General features: G+C 55.5%; 1 protein-coding gene across 9 annotated transcripts in view; it reads left to right on the forward strand.

Moving 5' to 3' along the window:
* SMARCA4 (SWI/SNF related BAF chromatin remodeling complex subunit ATPase 4) overlaps positions 1-12,634 on the forward strand; it is a 90,256-nt gene that overhangs the window by 42,855 nt on the left and 34,767 nt on the right. For all 9 annotated transcript variants that reach the window (XM_070373671.1, XM_070373670.1, XM_070373672.1 and 6 more), the window contains exons 16-22: positions 610-773; positions 5,023-5,089; positions 6,216-6,326; positions 8,290-8,532; positions 9,894-10,007; positions 10,573-10,680; positions 11,916-12,002. In XM_070373671.1, the coding sequence (XP_070229772.1) occupies positions 610-773; positions 5,023-5,089; positions 6,216-6,326; positions 8,290-8,532; positions 9,894-10,007; positions 10,573-10,680; positions 11,916-12,002 (894 nt within the window). The remainder of the gene's footprint in view (positions 1-609; positions 774-5,022; positions 5,090-6,215; positions 6,327-8,289; positions 8,533-9,893; positions 10,008-10,572; positions 10,681-11,915; positions 12,003-12,634) is intronic.

A 12,634-nucleotide genomic window follows, 5' to 3' on the forward strand; every position in this document is an offset into this window, starting at 1 on the left:
TTTTCCTTACAAGCGCACTCAGCACCTCTGCTGACATGAGGTTCCAAAGGTGAATCCTGTGACTGGTGGAAGTTTCCAGAGAGGCCTGTAAATCACAGAAATCAGAACATGGCCACGACTTACTTAATCTGTTAGGAAACTTTCCAGATTTTCCTTGAGGACAGTCTTCTAACGGCCTGTGGCAGAAAGCTTCGCAAGCTTTGGAAACCTTTCACTTCATCTTGAAATGCTGTCGAGGCAGTTAGTCGTGTGGTGCACTCATTACCCTGATGCCCCAAGGCTCCCCTGAATCCAGAGTCACACACTGAGGGCAGGCTGGTCCCAGTGGGCTGTGTGGCTTGGTAGCTGGCAGTGACAGAGACTTAACAGTTTAAACATGTGCCTGGGAAGGATGTTTCATACCTGGCTCTCATGAGCACAGCAGCTCTGTGATTCCAGAGAAAGGAGTGTGAGATGGGCCGAATGGGATAGAAGAGAGTGAACAGAGCACAATGCCGAGTGAGCATGGCAGCGGGTGGTCCCTGGCTGGGCTGGAGCTTGGAAGTCTCCAAAGCGCAGGGAACCTTCTCGCCCCACCCGGGCCTCAGCTCTGGCCGCTCGTCCTTGCAGATCAAAGGCTTGGAGTGGCTGGTGTCCCTGTACAACAACAACCTGAATGGCATCCTGGCTGACGAGATGGGCCTGGGCAAGACCATCCAGACCATCGCACTCATCACGTACCTCATGGAGCACAAGCGCATCAACGGGCCCTTCCTCATCATAGTGCCCCTCTCGTGAGTGCCACCCGAGCTCAGATGCCCGTGTGTGAGTTTGTCTGGGCCACCCTCATGAAGGACCACAGCCTGGGTGACCTCACCGCGGGCCCTGCTTCCCTGGAAGCCCGAGTCTGGGTCCAGGGTGTCCGCAGGCCTGGTTTCCCCCGAGGCCTCTCTCCTGACCTTGCAGACGGTGTCTTCTCCCTGAGTCTTTACTTCGCCTTCCCTCTGCGTGTTTGTACCCACATTTCCTGTTCTTATAAGGAAGTCATATAGGCTTGGATTAGGGCTCACCCTGAGGACCTCATTTTTATTCGTTACCTTTTTTTTGTTTGTTTCCTAATATTTATTTACTTGGCTGAGTCCGGTCTTAGTTGCGGCACACAGGATCTTTGTTGCAGCGTGCAGGCTTTTTGCTGTGGTTCACGGCCCCAGTAGTTGGGGCACACGGGCTTCTCTCTAGTGCTCCCAGGCGCTAGAGCACAGGCTTAATAGTTGTGGTGCACAGGTCTAGCTGTTGCGCGGGGTGTGGGATTCTCCTGGATCAAGGATCAAACCCGTGTCTCCTGCACTGGCCAGCGGACTCCTTGCCACTGAGCCACCAGGGAAGCCCTGCATCGGGTTGTAGTTGTGGCTCGCTGGCTCAGTAGTTGTGGCGCTCGGGCTTAGTTGCCCTGCAGCATGTGGGATCTTAGTTCCCCAACCAGGGATCAAAATCACATTCCCTGCCTCAAAAGGTGGATTCTTAACCACTGGACCACCAGGGAAGACCCTTCTTTACTTCTTTAAAGACCCTATTTCCAAACATAGCTGGGCTCTGGGTATGAAGATGTCAGCATGTGAATTCTTGGGGGTCACACCCAGTGCACGGCTGCCTGCCTCTGGGTTCAAGGCACAGGGTAGAGGAAGGGCAGGTTCTGGGGTGCCTGCCCATATGATCCCTGTTGGGGCGACTCTCACAGGCTATCCTTGGTGTCCTCTTCAAGTCCTACAACCAGCAGATTCCGCTCCAGGTTGTCACAGGAGTCAGATAACTGGCCACTAGAACGTGGAGTTTTGGTGTTTGTTCAGGTGCTGTTTCCGCTTCCTGCTAGGGCTCTGCACTCTGCCGGTTGCATCCCAGCCCAGTCCAGGCACCACAGGTGCTCAGCTGTGGTGTCTGGTACCTGAGTGGCATCCTGTGGAAGCTCTCACTTGCAGTCTCTTGGTGGTACCGGCCTCTTCCTCCCCACAGACACCTTTCTGGGGCCAAGATTCCTTAGCCACTCCGGGGCTGCCTCTTCCTAGCTCTGCATATGACACACGATGGTTCTGCCTGCAGGGTTTTTCCAGAAATCCTGGGACTGGCTGTCCTTGACCTGGTTCCAGTCACATGCTAGGCGGCAGTCCAGCTATGGGCCCAGGGGATGGCCTGCTCTGATGTGGCCAGGCCTGAGTGTGTGCACTTGGCCTGGCTCAGAAGGGGAAGCCCTTGCCTTCGGCCCAGTGTGCAGTAGGGGCCACGTCAGCTGTCGAGGCGGGTGATGGGAAACCATGTCCTCATCCCCCAGCCCATGGGAACATACTTTCCTGCCTGGAAGACGGCCAGGCTTCAGAGGCCATGTACTCGTGGCTGGGGGGCCTCAGGAGCCTCCACAGTTTACTGGGAGATGTTGATTTCCCCTTTTGCTTTCTCTTGCTCATGGTGGTGTAAATCTGGTTGCCTTGGGGGGAATAGATCTTCATAGAGAGGGAGTTGCTTCTAGAAGTGGCAGGAGGTCCTGGGCCTGCAGCTGGCCTTGCTACGTCCTCCCTTGGGTCGGCCCAGCTTCTTGTCAGTGCCTGCGGCCCTCGCCTGTGTACTGTCCACAGCCCTCCAAGGGCTCCTGTCCCCTCCCTTCTGTTTAGGTGGGACACCAGAATAGCTCTGTGTCCAGTGTGCTATGCACAGACTGGGTTGTTGTTTTTTTTTGGCTGCACCTTGCCGTTTTCCGGATCTTAGATGAGAAAGGGGATAGTCATAGAGCTTCTCAATACCCTCAGCAGTGAGAGCACAGAGTCCTAACCACTGGACTGCCAGGGAGGTCCCATGGTTTGTCTCTTTTTTGAACATACGTTTCTTTAAACTTTATTTTGTATAGGAGTATAGCCGATTAGCAATGTTGTGACGATTTCAGGTGGACAGCAAAGGCGCTGAGCACATGACAAGCTATTCAGCATCACTAAAGAGAAATGCACGTCAAAACTACAATGAGATACCAGTTGTTAATTTTCATTTAAAAATTTTTTTAAGGCTTACAAACAACTGCAAAAGCAGCTTAAAAAGTTCCTGCACACCTTTTAGCTGGCCTCCCAGAGCTCACATCACCTTAGGACAGTTTTAACACCAGGCTAGTAACAACATGGTGATAAATCATCACTGTTAGTGACTCCAGAGACACAGTTCAGATGTTGTCATTTTCCCCATTGAAGACCTTTTTCTGGTCCAGGGTCCCTCCCCTGCCTCTTGTTGTCGTGTGTTGTGATGTCTCTGTAACAGCTGCCCCGCTCGGCTTTGTTCTTCTTGATCTTTGTGAGCCTGAATCCCGGGCAGGTGTTTGGTAGACCATCCCTCCTTAGACAGGGCTCATGTGATGTGTCCTTTCTGGTATTCTGGCAAGAACCTCCAGGAGGGGCTCTTGTGCCCTTCCTGAGGCTTCACATCAGAGAGCACAAGCCCAGGGCTCCACAACAGGAGAGCATCACTTTGGTCTGCCCTTTTATCTTTCTGCCGGATGGTGCAGCGCAAGGGATCTTAGTTCCCCGACCAAGGCTCGAACCCTCGCCCCCTGCAGTGGAAGCATGGAGTCATAACCGCCGGACCACCAGGGAAGTCCCGAGTTGTTCTCTTCCTGTGTGGTACCTGCTGGTTTCCCCATGCAAACGTAAGAGTTTTCCTTTGTGATTTATAGGTATCCCGTGGGAAGATTCTGAGAAACTCTGTGACTGTCGCATTTCTAAGCATACTCTTCTCTGTAGTTTCAACATCTATCAGAAACTCTCGCCTGAAACGATGATCCCCCTGGAAGGTGCCCAGGCAAGGTTTTCTCTTTCCAGCATTCCTTCCCCACTCTTGGAATCTACTGCAAAGGAAAGCTGTCTCTTCTCCCCTGTGTAGTAGTTTAATGGTTTAGTTCTTTGTAGCAGCATAGGCTCATGGAGTCTATCATTAGCGATTTTGCTGAAGAAAGAAAGTGAAAGTGAAGTCGCTCAGTCGCATCCGACTCTTTGCGACCCCATGGACTGCAGCCCACCAGGCTCCTCTGTCCATGGGATTTTCCAGGGAAGACTACTGTGTCCTTTCAGCACATCCCCACCATTGCCTTGTGATGGTTTGTTTCCTGTCGAATAGCATCCACTTTATAGAAAAGTTGGAAGGATGGTACCCAGAGCTCCCGGTACCTTCCTCTGGTTCCCCCTGTGGCTGATCACATCTTTTTTGCTTGTGTGTTTGTGACTGGGCATTGAACCCGTGCCCCTGTGCACTGGAAGTGCAGTCTTAATCAGCGCACCACCGAGGAAGTTGCTGTGGTTGATCACATTTCACGTGACCCTGTTACGTTTGTCACAAGTGAGGAATCCCCACTGGCCCATTATATATAGAGAGAAAGTGTGACTGAACACGTTACCTTATGTAAACTTTATGCAGATTTTACTAGTCTCGCCCTGACTTCTGTCTTCAGCCTCAGGAGCCCATGTGGCGTTTACCCTTTACGTGTCTTCAGGCCTCTTCTGGTCTGTGACTGTTCCTCAGACTTTGCGTAACTTTAGTGACTTTGATGGTTTTGCGGAGATTGGTCAGGTGTTTCATAGGAGGTACTTCAACCTGGGTCTGTTTGGTGATTTTCTCATCCTTAGATGGGATGATGGGTTTTGGGAACAAAGACCAGAAGGGAAGCCCGCCTCTCAACTCATCATGGGGCAGTTACTGTCAACGAGACACTTCACGCTGGTGGTTGACCTTGATCACCTGGCTGAGGTAGTGTGTGTGGCAGGTGTCTCCACTGTGAAGTACTTTTTCTTCCCCTTTCCATACTGTATTCTGGGAAAAATACTCAATTTAGCCCACATATAATAGGTGGGCAGTTAAGTGCTACCTCTTAAAGGGGAAATCACTATACAAATTATTGGAAGTCTACCTGCCAGGATCACGGCCACGTCAGCCTTTACGTCCTCAACGGACATCAGTGTGGACAGTGAGCGGCTGACGCCAGACCTAGTACCTGACTGTCTTCCTTGTTTCCCCCAGAACCCTCTCCAACTGGGCCTACGAATTTGACAAGTGGGCCCCCTCCGTGGTGAAGGTGTCCTACAAGGTACGTGCCGCCTGAGGAGGTGGGCGTGGGCAGGGTGTGGGGGTAGGAGATCCGTGTGGTGAAGAGGGATGTCGACCTGCATTAACGACAGGACGCACGTGTGCCTGCCTTCTTAGGTCAGCCACGTGGGGGCTTGGGTCATTTCATTTCGAGGAGGGGTGCTTTTGCTAAGTTCTGGACTCAGTGCGTGGACTGTGCTGGTGTGAATGCACTCGCCTGAAGTTTGTTACGCCAGCTGACCTCCAGACCTGTCCACATAGGCAGACTCAGTGAGTGTCGCACAGCTGCTGCTGTGTGATGGGCTGCTCACTGTCCTCGCCATCTCTAGACCAGTTCACCTGTGCACTGGGGCTGATGGTGCCTCCTGTCCTTGTTGGGGGAGGGAGGGCGGGGCGGGTGCCTCATGCAGCCACTCGGTGGCAGAGCTCAGTCATGCCCTTGGCACAGGGCTCCTGGGTCCAGGCTCGCCACTCTGCCGCGGAGCTCTCAGCCCTGTGATGGGAAGAAGCAGGTCCTGGCAGAGATCACAGCATGTGCAGGGAGAAATTGGTGCATTTGAGAAACTAAATGTTGTCCTGCTGCCAAGAGCTTTTGGGAATGAAGCAACTTATACTCTAGTTTAAAAAAAAAAAAATTCAAAAGGAAAAAGAGCTTTTGGGAACGAGTGCAGCTCAGTCTGTCAGGAACAGTGAGCTTGAAACGGGGAACCAGACAGATTTGCTAACCAGGGAGAAGCTGGAGCTGCCAATAGGGAATGGTCACCGTGGACTGAACCTGTGTGGGAGACACGGTGGCCTGAGTGGGGACCCAGGAGGAGGCAGACATGGGAAGCGGAGCTGGTTGCCCACCAGGAGTGGGGCAGGTGGAGGTACAGGCTGCAAGCCACCCAGGGCCTGCATGCCTCTCTGCTCCCTGCACGAGGCCCTCTGCATGGAGGGTGGAATCAGGGAGGAGGAGCAGTCTGGGGGTGGAGTCCAGGGAGGGACATCCACTTGGGGGCCAAGTTGGGGAGAGCAGCAGTCTGAGGTGGAGTCGGGAGAGGGTCAGCAGCCTTTGCCAGTTCTCAGCCTTACCAGGGCCCCAGAACTTGGGGGGCTGAGGCGTGTGCGTCTTCTCTCCCTCACAGGGCTCCCCAGCAGCCAGACGTGCTTTCGTCCCCCAGCTCCGCAGCGGAAAGTTCAACGTCTTGCTGACGACATATGAGTACATCATTAAGGACAAGCACATCCTTGCAAAGGTAGCGTGTTCACCTGTAAAACAAGGCAGCTCAGCCCATCATGTGCTGTCCGGGCGCCTGTGATCCTGCCCAGGCTGGTCGTGCATGGGTCACGCTTCTCATCTTCTCAGACCCCCCACACGTCATTGCTCAGTGATCCCCTGCATATGCATAAGGACAGCTGCTCTGTGGGTGTGAAAGGCCTCAATCAAGGTGGCTTGGGGTTTGCTTCTCTGACTGTGTGTTCCCAGGCTTGCCCTGGATCACGTCCAGAGACTGGCACCATCTACATAGCACGTGGACCAGCTTTTCTCGGGGCTCCTGCCCAAAGAGCCTGGTCATCTGCGATGCCTCCCAGCCTTCCTGTCCTGCCTGCCGTGTCCCTCACAGGGCCATGTTGAGGCCCTCCTCCATCTCCACCTGTCTCTAGAGGCCTCAGACCTGCCTCCCTGGTGGCTGTGTCTTCGCACCCCAGCCTACAGGAAAGCAGCCCGTGAAGCAGGTGGGGTCTGGCCTTCAAGGCAGTGTGCTCTGAGGTCCTGTGTGTCCCATCGTCCTTGAGCCACTGAGCTGGTGTGTTTAGTGGGTGTCGTGCGGCTGGGCAGCCTCTTAGCTGACTTAGTTGCGAAGGTGGCTCTAGTTGGGCCACCATTGAGTTACCAAGAATAATACTATGACCCAGCTATAAGACAGGCACAGTCCTTTGCATCCAGAAAGCTCTTTCCCTGGGGTGGGGAGGGGTTGGGCTGCCACGTCTGGCCTCGCTGACCGTATGGGGAGGAAGTCCAGGGCTAGAGCGCTTTACACGTTAACCCCCACCTGTGGGGCATGTTCATACTGATGACATTCGGTGCTTGATATGCATCTCTGAGCTACAGGTGAGGAAACTGAGGCCCAGCCTGCTTATCCTAGGGCTTATGCTGCGGGTCACCCTTCTGACCCAGGACAGAGCCAGGCCCATCCCAGACACGAGAACAGGGCTCTGAAAATCCTGTGTCTGACAGTGGCTTTAATCAGGGTAAACCTCCCACCATGGGGGTTACTTGTGGGAAAGGGCTGCTGCCCCCCGCCCCGGTCAGTCCTGCCCTTTTCCTCTGGGACGCCTGATGTGCAGGGCCTCAGCTGGGCCGTGCTTGGTCCCCAGGAGCTAGATGCCAAGGCCCGAGTGGCTCTGAAGGGCATCACAATTGCATGTAAACGGGAGTTTATACCTGCAGCCCCTGCCTAGCCAACCTAACTCCCAGTTAGAATTGGCGTCTAGCCTGTGTCCATTGGCCAGCGACCACTGATAGGCTCTGGGGTACAGGCGGCGCCCCCACAGCACAGTCTGCCCTCAGCTGTGCCTCCCTGCCTCTGAGCCACCACCTGCTGACTGGAAACGTTTAGTTGCTCAGTCATGTCCGACCGCCATGGACTGTAGCCTGCCAGGCTCCTCTGTCCATGGGATGTCCCAGGCAAGAACACTGGAGTGGGGTGCCGTTTCCTCAACTCTAGGGGATCTTCCCAACCCAGGGATCGAATCTGTGTCTCCTGCATTACAGGCAGATCGTTTACTATCTGAGCCACCAGGGAAGCCAGATTGAAATGTACCTGTTACCAAACCATGTCTTTTCTTGACTGTACCCCAAGGACCTATGATCAGCAGGCTGTGTGTTATTTAGGGTTTTGTTTTCTCTATGCCAGATACTTGGCGTATGTAGTTTTCTTGGAAAACCAGAGTTCTTTTCTGGACTTAGCTTTGTTCACCTGACAGCAGCTCCCAGCCGTCGCCCTGTCCACGTGTCCGCCCTCCCCACGCACCACGGAGCTGCAGTGTGTGTCTGCCCCTCGGGGTGTGGCCCCTCCTCTGATGCTGTCGAGTTCACGTTCCCCACCCTGCTGGGCCGAGCTGCCCAGAGCCTTCATGCCTGACGGCAGTGAGCTACTCACCCAGGGGACAGCCCCACCGCCTGTCCTCCCCTGACCACCTGCTCTCGGCGCGCAGATCCGCTGGAAGTACATGATCGTGGACGAAGGCCACCGCATGAAGAACCACCACTGCAAGCTGACGCAGGTCCTCAACACTCACTACGTGGCGCCCCGCCGCCTGCTGCTGACGGGCACACCACTGCAGAACAAGCTGCCCGAGCTCTGGGCGCTGCTCAACTTCCTGCTGCCCACCATCTTCAAGAGCTGCAGCACCTTTGAGCAGTGGTTCAACGCGCCCTTCGCCATGACTGGGGAGAAGGTGGGCAAGCGGCCGGCCACGTGGTGGAAGGGGGCGGGGCGGGGAGCCATGGTCTTTGGCCACAAGCAGCTCCAAGGACTGTCTGAGGTCACAGTCCTGGCCCAGCCGGCTTCCCCAGGTGGTTGTGGATTGAGTGCCCACCGCAACCAGCCTGGCCACATACATGGCAACCCTGCCACCAGAGAAGGGAAGAGAAATCTTAGGGGATCCTTGGGGCTTCCTGACCCTGTGCCCCAGACACAGAGCGGGACATGACACAGCAGGGCCTGAGGTGTGAAGGTTGCAGCTGGAGGGCTTGAGGGGAATTTAATTCTCACACTGAGGGCAATGGGTGGCTCTGGTAGTTTCAGTGAAGAGAGTGGTCAGATCCTGCCCCTTTTGTTTTTAAAGAAAATTAAAAGCTGTGGGCTGTGGCTTGTATCTCTCACATCTGTCTGGCTGTGGGTGGAGTTGGTAGTCTGCTTGTGGGCCAGTTGTTTTCTGTTGAAGGAGGTTGACGGCCTGAGCCTTGTACTGAGGAGGTGGGCTCGACTGCAGGGTGGACGAAGAGCCCCCTCGCCCAGCAGCCACATCCAGCCCACTGGTCCCCAGTTAGGAGATTCTCTTCGGGTCTGGGACAGTTGGGACCACCATGCTCTTACAGGGGGACCTCTGCATCGTCCCTGGGGTCCCCCCTCCTTGGCACTGGCTGAGGCAGAAGCCCTCCTAGAGGAGAAACTGAGGCCCTTTCAAGGCTCTCATGATTAAAACAAGCCCCCTGTTTTCAGACTTCTAGGACTCCCACCCCAAGAGCAAGGGAACAAATGCCATGGTTTCACCTATTTTCAAGTTGAGTAAAAGCTTCACCCAAAGGGTCCTAAAGAAAAAAATTCAAATGTCATCTTATCATTCACTTAAAAACTGTTTTAATTCAAATTTTGGTCAGAGTAGCAGGCCCACAGGAGAGCAGCCTTTCTATCCGTCTCTCCCACGGAGGCTGAAATGAGAGGGTATTGGGGCTCCCGGTAGAGCACCCCCAGTTTGCACCATGCGCTCTGTGCATGTTACTCTGCAGTGCTGGCCAGGTTCCCTTTGGACATGTTCTCAGGATTCCAGACACATGAGTTTTTACTCTTGGGGAGGCCACTCAGTGTGATGCCGTGTTTCTTGGTGCCCTGGGAGCTTCGCTTCTGTGTCCCAGGACTTCCATGGAAAGTCTCAGGTCCCTGCAGTTTTCCACAGGAAGAGGGTGCCCCGCCAAGCTCTCGTAAAACATAGTGCCGCCTGGAAAGGGGGTGCAGGGCAACACCAGGTGGCCCTGCCCACGCGTCGCTGCTCCCCTGGAGGTAACACTTGGCTTGCATGTCTCGTTGTGGTGCCAGGTGGACCTGAACGAGGAGGAAACCATCCTCATCATCCGCCGTCTCCACAAAGTGCTGCGGCCCTTCCTGCTCCGGCGGCTCAAGAAGGAAGTGGAGGCTCAGTTGCCTGAAAAGGTGCTGTGTTTACTTTGAGTGGAGGGAGCCCTAATGCAGCATTCAGCATTGTGTGGGGGTCGCCCCAGGGTTGGGGTCCCAGTTGGGCAGCTCTCTGGAGTCCCCCAGCCTGGCCCTGTTTTGCTCAGCATTCAGGAGTCAGTCTCGCCTGGGGCTGGCTGCTCACCTGCACGGGTCTCTGAAAGCGCAAGGCAGGTGTGCTGGGGCCAGCTGAGTCCCACCTGCCGGCCGTAGCGGCCCCTCCCCCCTCCCTGAGGGGGCTTTGGGTCCCCGCCAGTCACCCCTCATGTCACTCTTGCTCTTTGATCATGGGCCAGCTGAGGGGAGGCCTTTGAAAGAAAGCTGTGTTGCCCCTCTGGCCCAGGAAGCCCCCACACTTCTAGCCCCGCGCATATACTGCAGCTCGGCTTCCCTCATGCCCTGGGTGTGGGGGCTTTTCACCATCACCCTCGTGTGCCGCGATCAGAGGCCAGGGCCCAGGATGCCCGAGAGGCTGGGAGGTCAGAGTCGGGCCCAGGCTGGGCTCTGGGGCCTGGGCTCGGCTGACGGCGGCGTGTGCCCACAGGTGGAGTACGTCATCAAGTGCGACATGTCGGCCCTGCAGCGCGTGCTCTATCGGCACATGCAGGCCAAGGGGGTACTGCTGACCGACGGCTCCGAGAAGGACAAGAAGGTTGGCCCGGGCCCCTGTCCCACCTGGGTATCCATGGCAGGCGGGCGGGTGGGCGGCCTGGGAGCAGCTGGGTGCGTGGGAACCAGCAGGCTTTCTCCTCCTGGGAGGTGATTTTTGTGACCAAGGCCCTATCTGGTTGTGGTCCTGAGGGTATTGACCAGCCCTGGTTTAGATCATAGCTGGTGTGGTTTGGTCCAGTCTGTAAGGCTAAGGGAGCAGGGGCTGAGGGCCTGTTTTCAGGGGGGCCTGAGCCTCCCAGTCAGCAGTCTAGGGTCCTCTGTTGTGAAGTGCTGGCTCCTGTGGGCGCATCCGTTAGCAGTGAGGATCCAGCACGGACCATAGCAGTTAGAACATTCAGGCGTGTCCCATCTTCCCGACAAGCCACGGCCACTGGCTCCCTTTTCCTTGTCATTACGTGAGCTTGGGGTGATGTTCATTTATAATGGAGAGGAGTGGGGGCTAGGTGGGCTGCTACCTCCTGGGCCTCTCTGAGACCCCGGGCCTACCCTAACAATTCTCTTCCCTCCAGGACTGAAATCATCCTTCCAGGTCCCTCATCTCTGTGCCTCGAGCTTGGCCCGGCCTCCCCATTTCCTCCTCCACATGTTTGGTTTGGGCTCTTTACCTGGGCTATTGTGGCAGCCCATTTCCTGGCTTACTTCTCTGCCCACGGCACCCACCCCCGCATCCTTCCTTCATCCCGAAGCCAGAGGTCTTCCACAGCCATCACGGCCCATCTGGCTGCAGGCCCCGGGGACTCTCTCCCAGTGCTCGCGCAGCTGGCCTTCTGAATCACACAGTGTTTGTGATCTGGCCTCAGCGCTTTGCCAGTCCCTTCTGTCTTGCTGGCCGGCCTGGCCCCTCCTCACTCTCTACCCTCCAGGGTGCCCAGGCGTCTCTGCTTCCCCCAGCGCTGGCTTTATGCTGGCTTCTGAGCCCCAAGAGGAGCCAGCTCCACAAGCCCTGCCTCCCCCTATGTCCTCCTTCCACACCCACCCCCACCCCACCCCAGACAAGACCAATCTGGGAGCCTCTTATGACTCAGCTGGTCAAGAACCCGCCTGCAACGTGGGAGACCTGGGTTTGATCGCTGGGTTGGGATGATCCTCTGGAGAAGGGAAAGGCTACCCACTCCAGTATTATGGCCTGGAGAATTCCATGGACTGTATAGCTCTTGGGGTCGCAAAGAGTCGGACACGACTGAGCGACTTTGACTTTCACTTGTGCCTCCTCAGGGCAAAGGTGGTACCAAGACCCTGATGAACACCATCATGCAGCTGAGGAAGATCTGTAACCACCCCTACATGTTCCAGCACATCGAGGTGAGGCCCAGGTGGGGGGCCTCAGCCCGCACGAGGCCCTGCTTCCCCAGCAGAGCTGGGACACTTCTCTCTGCAGCTTTAAAGATGAAGAGTTTGTAATTAGGTGATGCGCGTACATTTGTCTTCTTATTGAGATTCTCTCTGCAAATCCTTATTGTGAAGAATCCAAACAGTGTAGGGAAATACGAGAGAGGGGGACTCTCCTGGTGGCCCAACGGTTACGACTCCGCGCTTCCACTCCGGGGGCATGGGGTTGATTCTTGGTCAGGGTACTAAGGTCCTGCATGCCCTGTGGTGGCCAGAAAGAATACATAAAATTTTTTTTATAAAGGAAAGAGGAAAGAAGTATGTGAGAGAAATGAAAGTCCCACCTCGGATGACCACGAAGCCTTCCAGGCTGTTTTCTGGAATTGCTTCCCACCCAGGGTGGGAGTGGTCATGCCACCCCTGCTGGTTGGCTACTAGCCTTCCCCACTCGGCAGTGTGTGGGGCCATCCCAGGTCAGCATGTGGAGAGCATGTCCCTCTTCATGACAGCTCCAGCCATGACCTTTCTGGGCCCCAGTACACTTGAGAATCTGGATTCTTGCTTCTGAAAAGCACACATAACGACTTCCCTGATGGTCCAGTGGT

This window comes from Bos mutus, chromosome 7 (assembly GCF_027580195.1).
Source record: "Bos mutus isolate GX-2022 chromosome 7, NWIPB_WYAK_1.1, whole genome shotgun sequence".
NCBI classification, from domain to species: Eukaryota; Metazoa; Chordata; class Mammalia; order Artiodactyla; family Bovidae; genus Bos; species Bos mutus.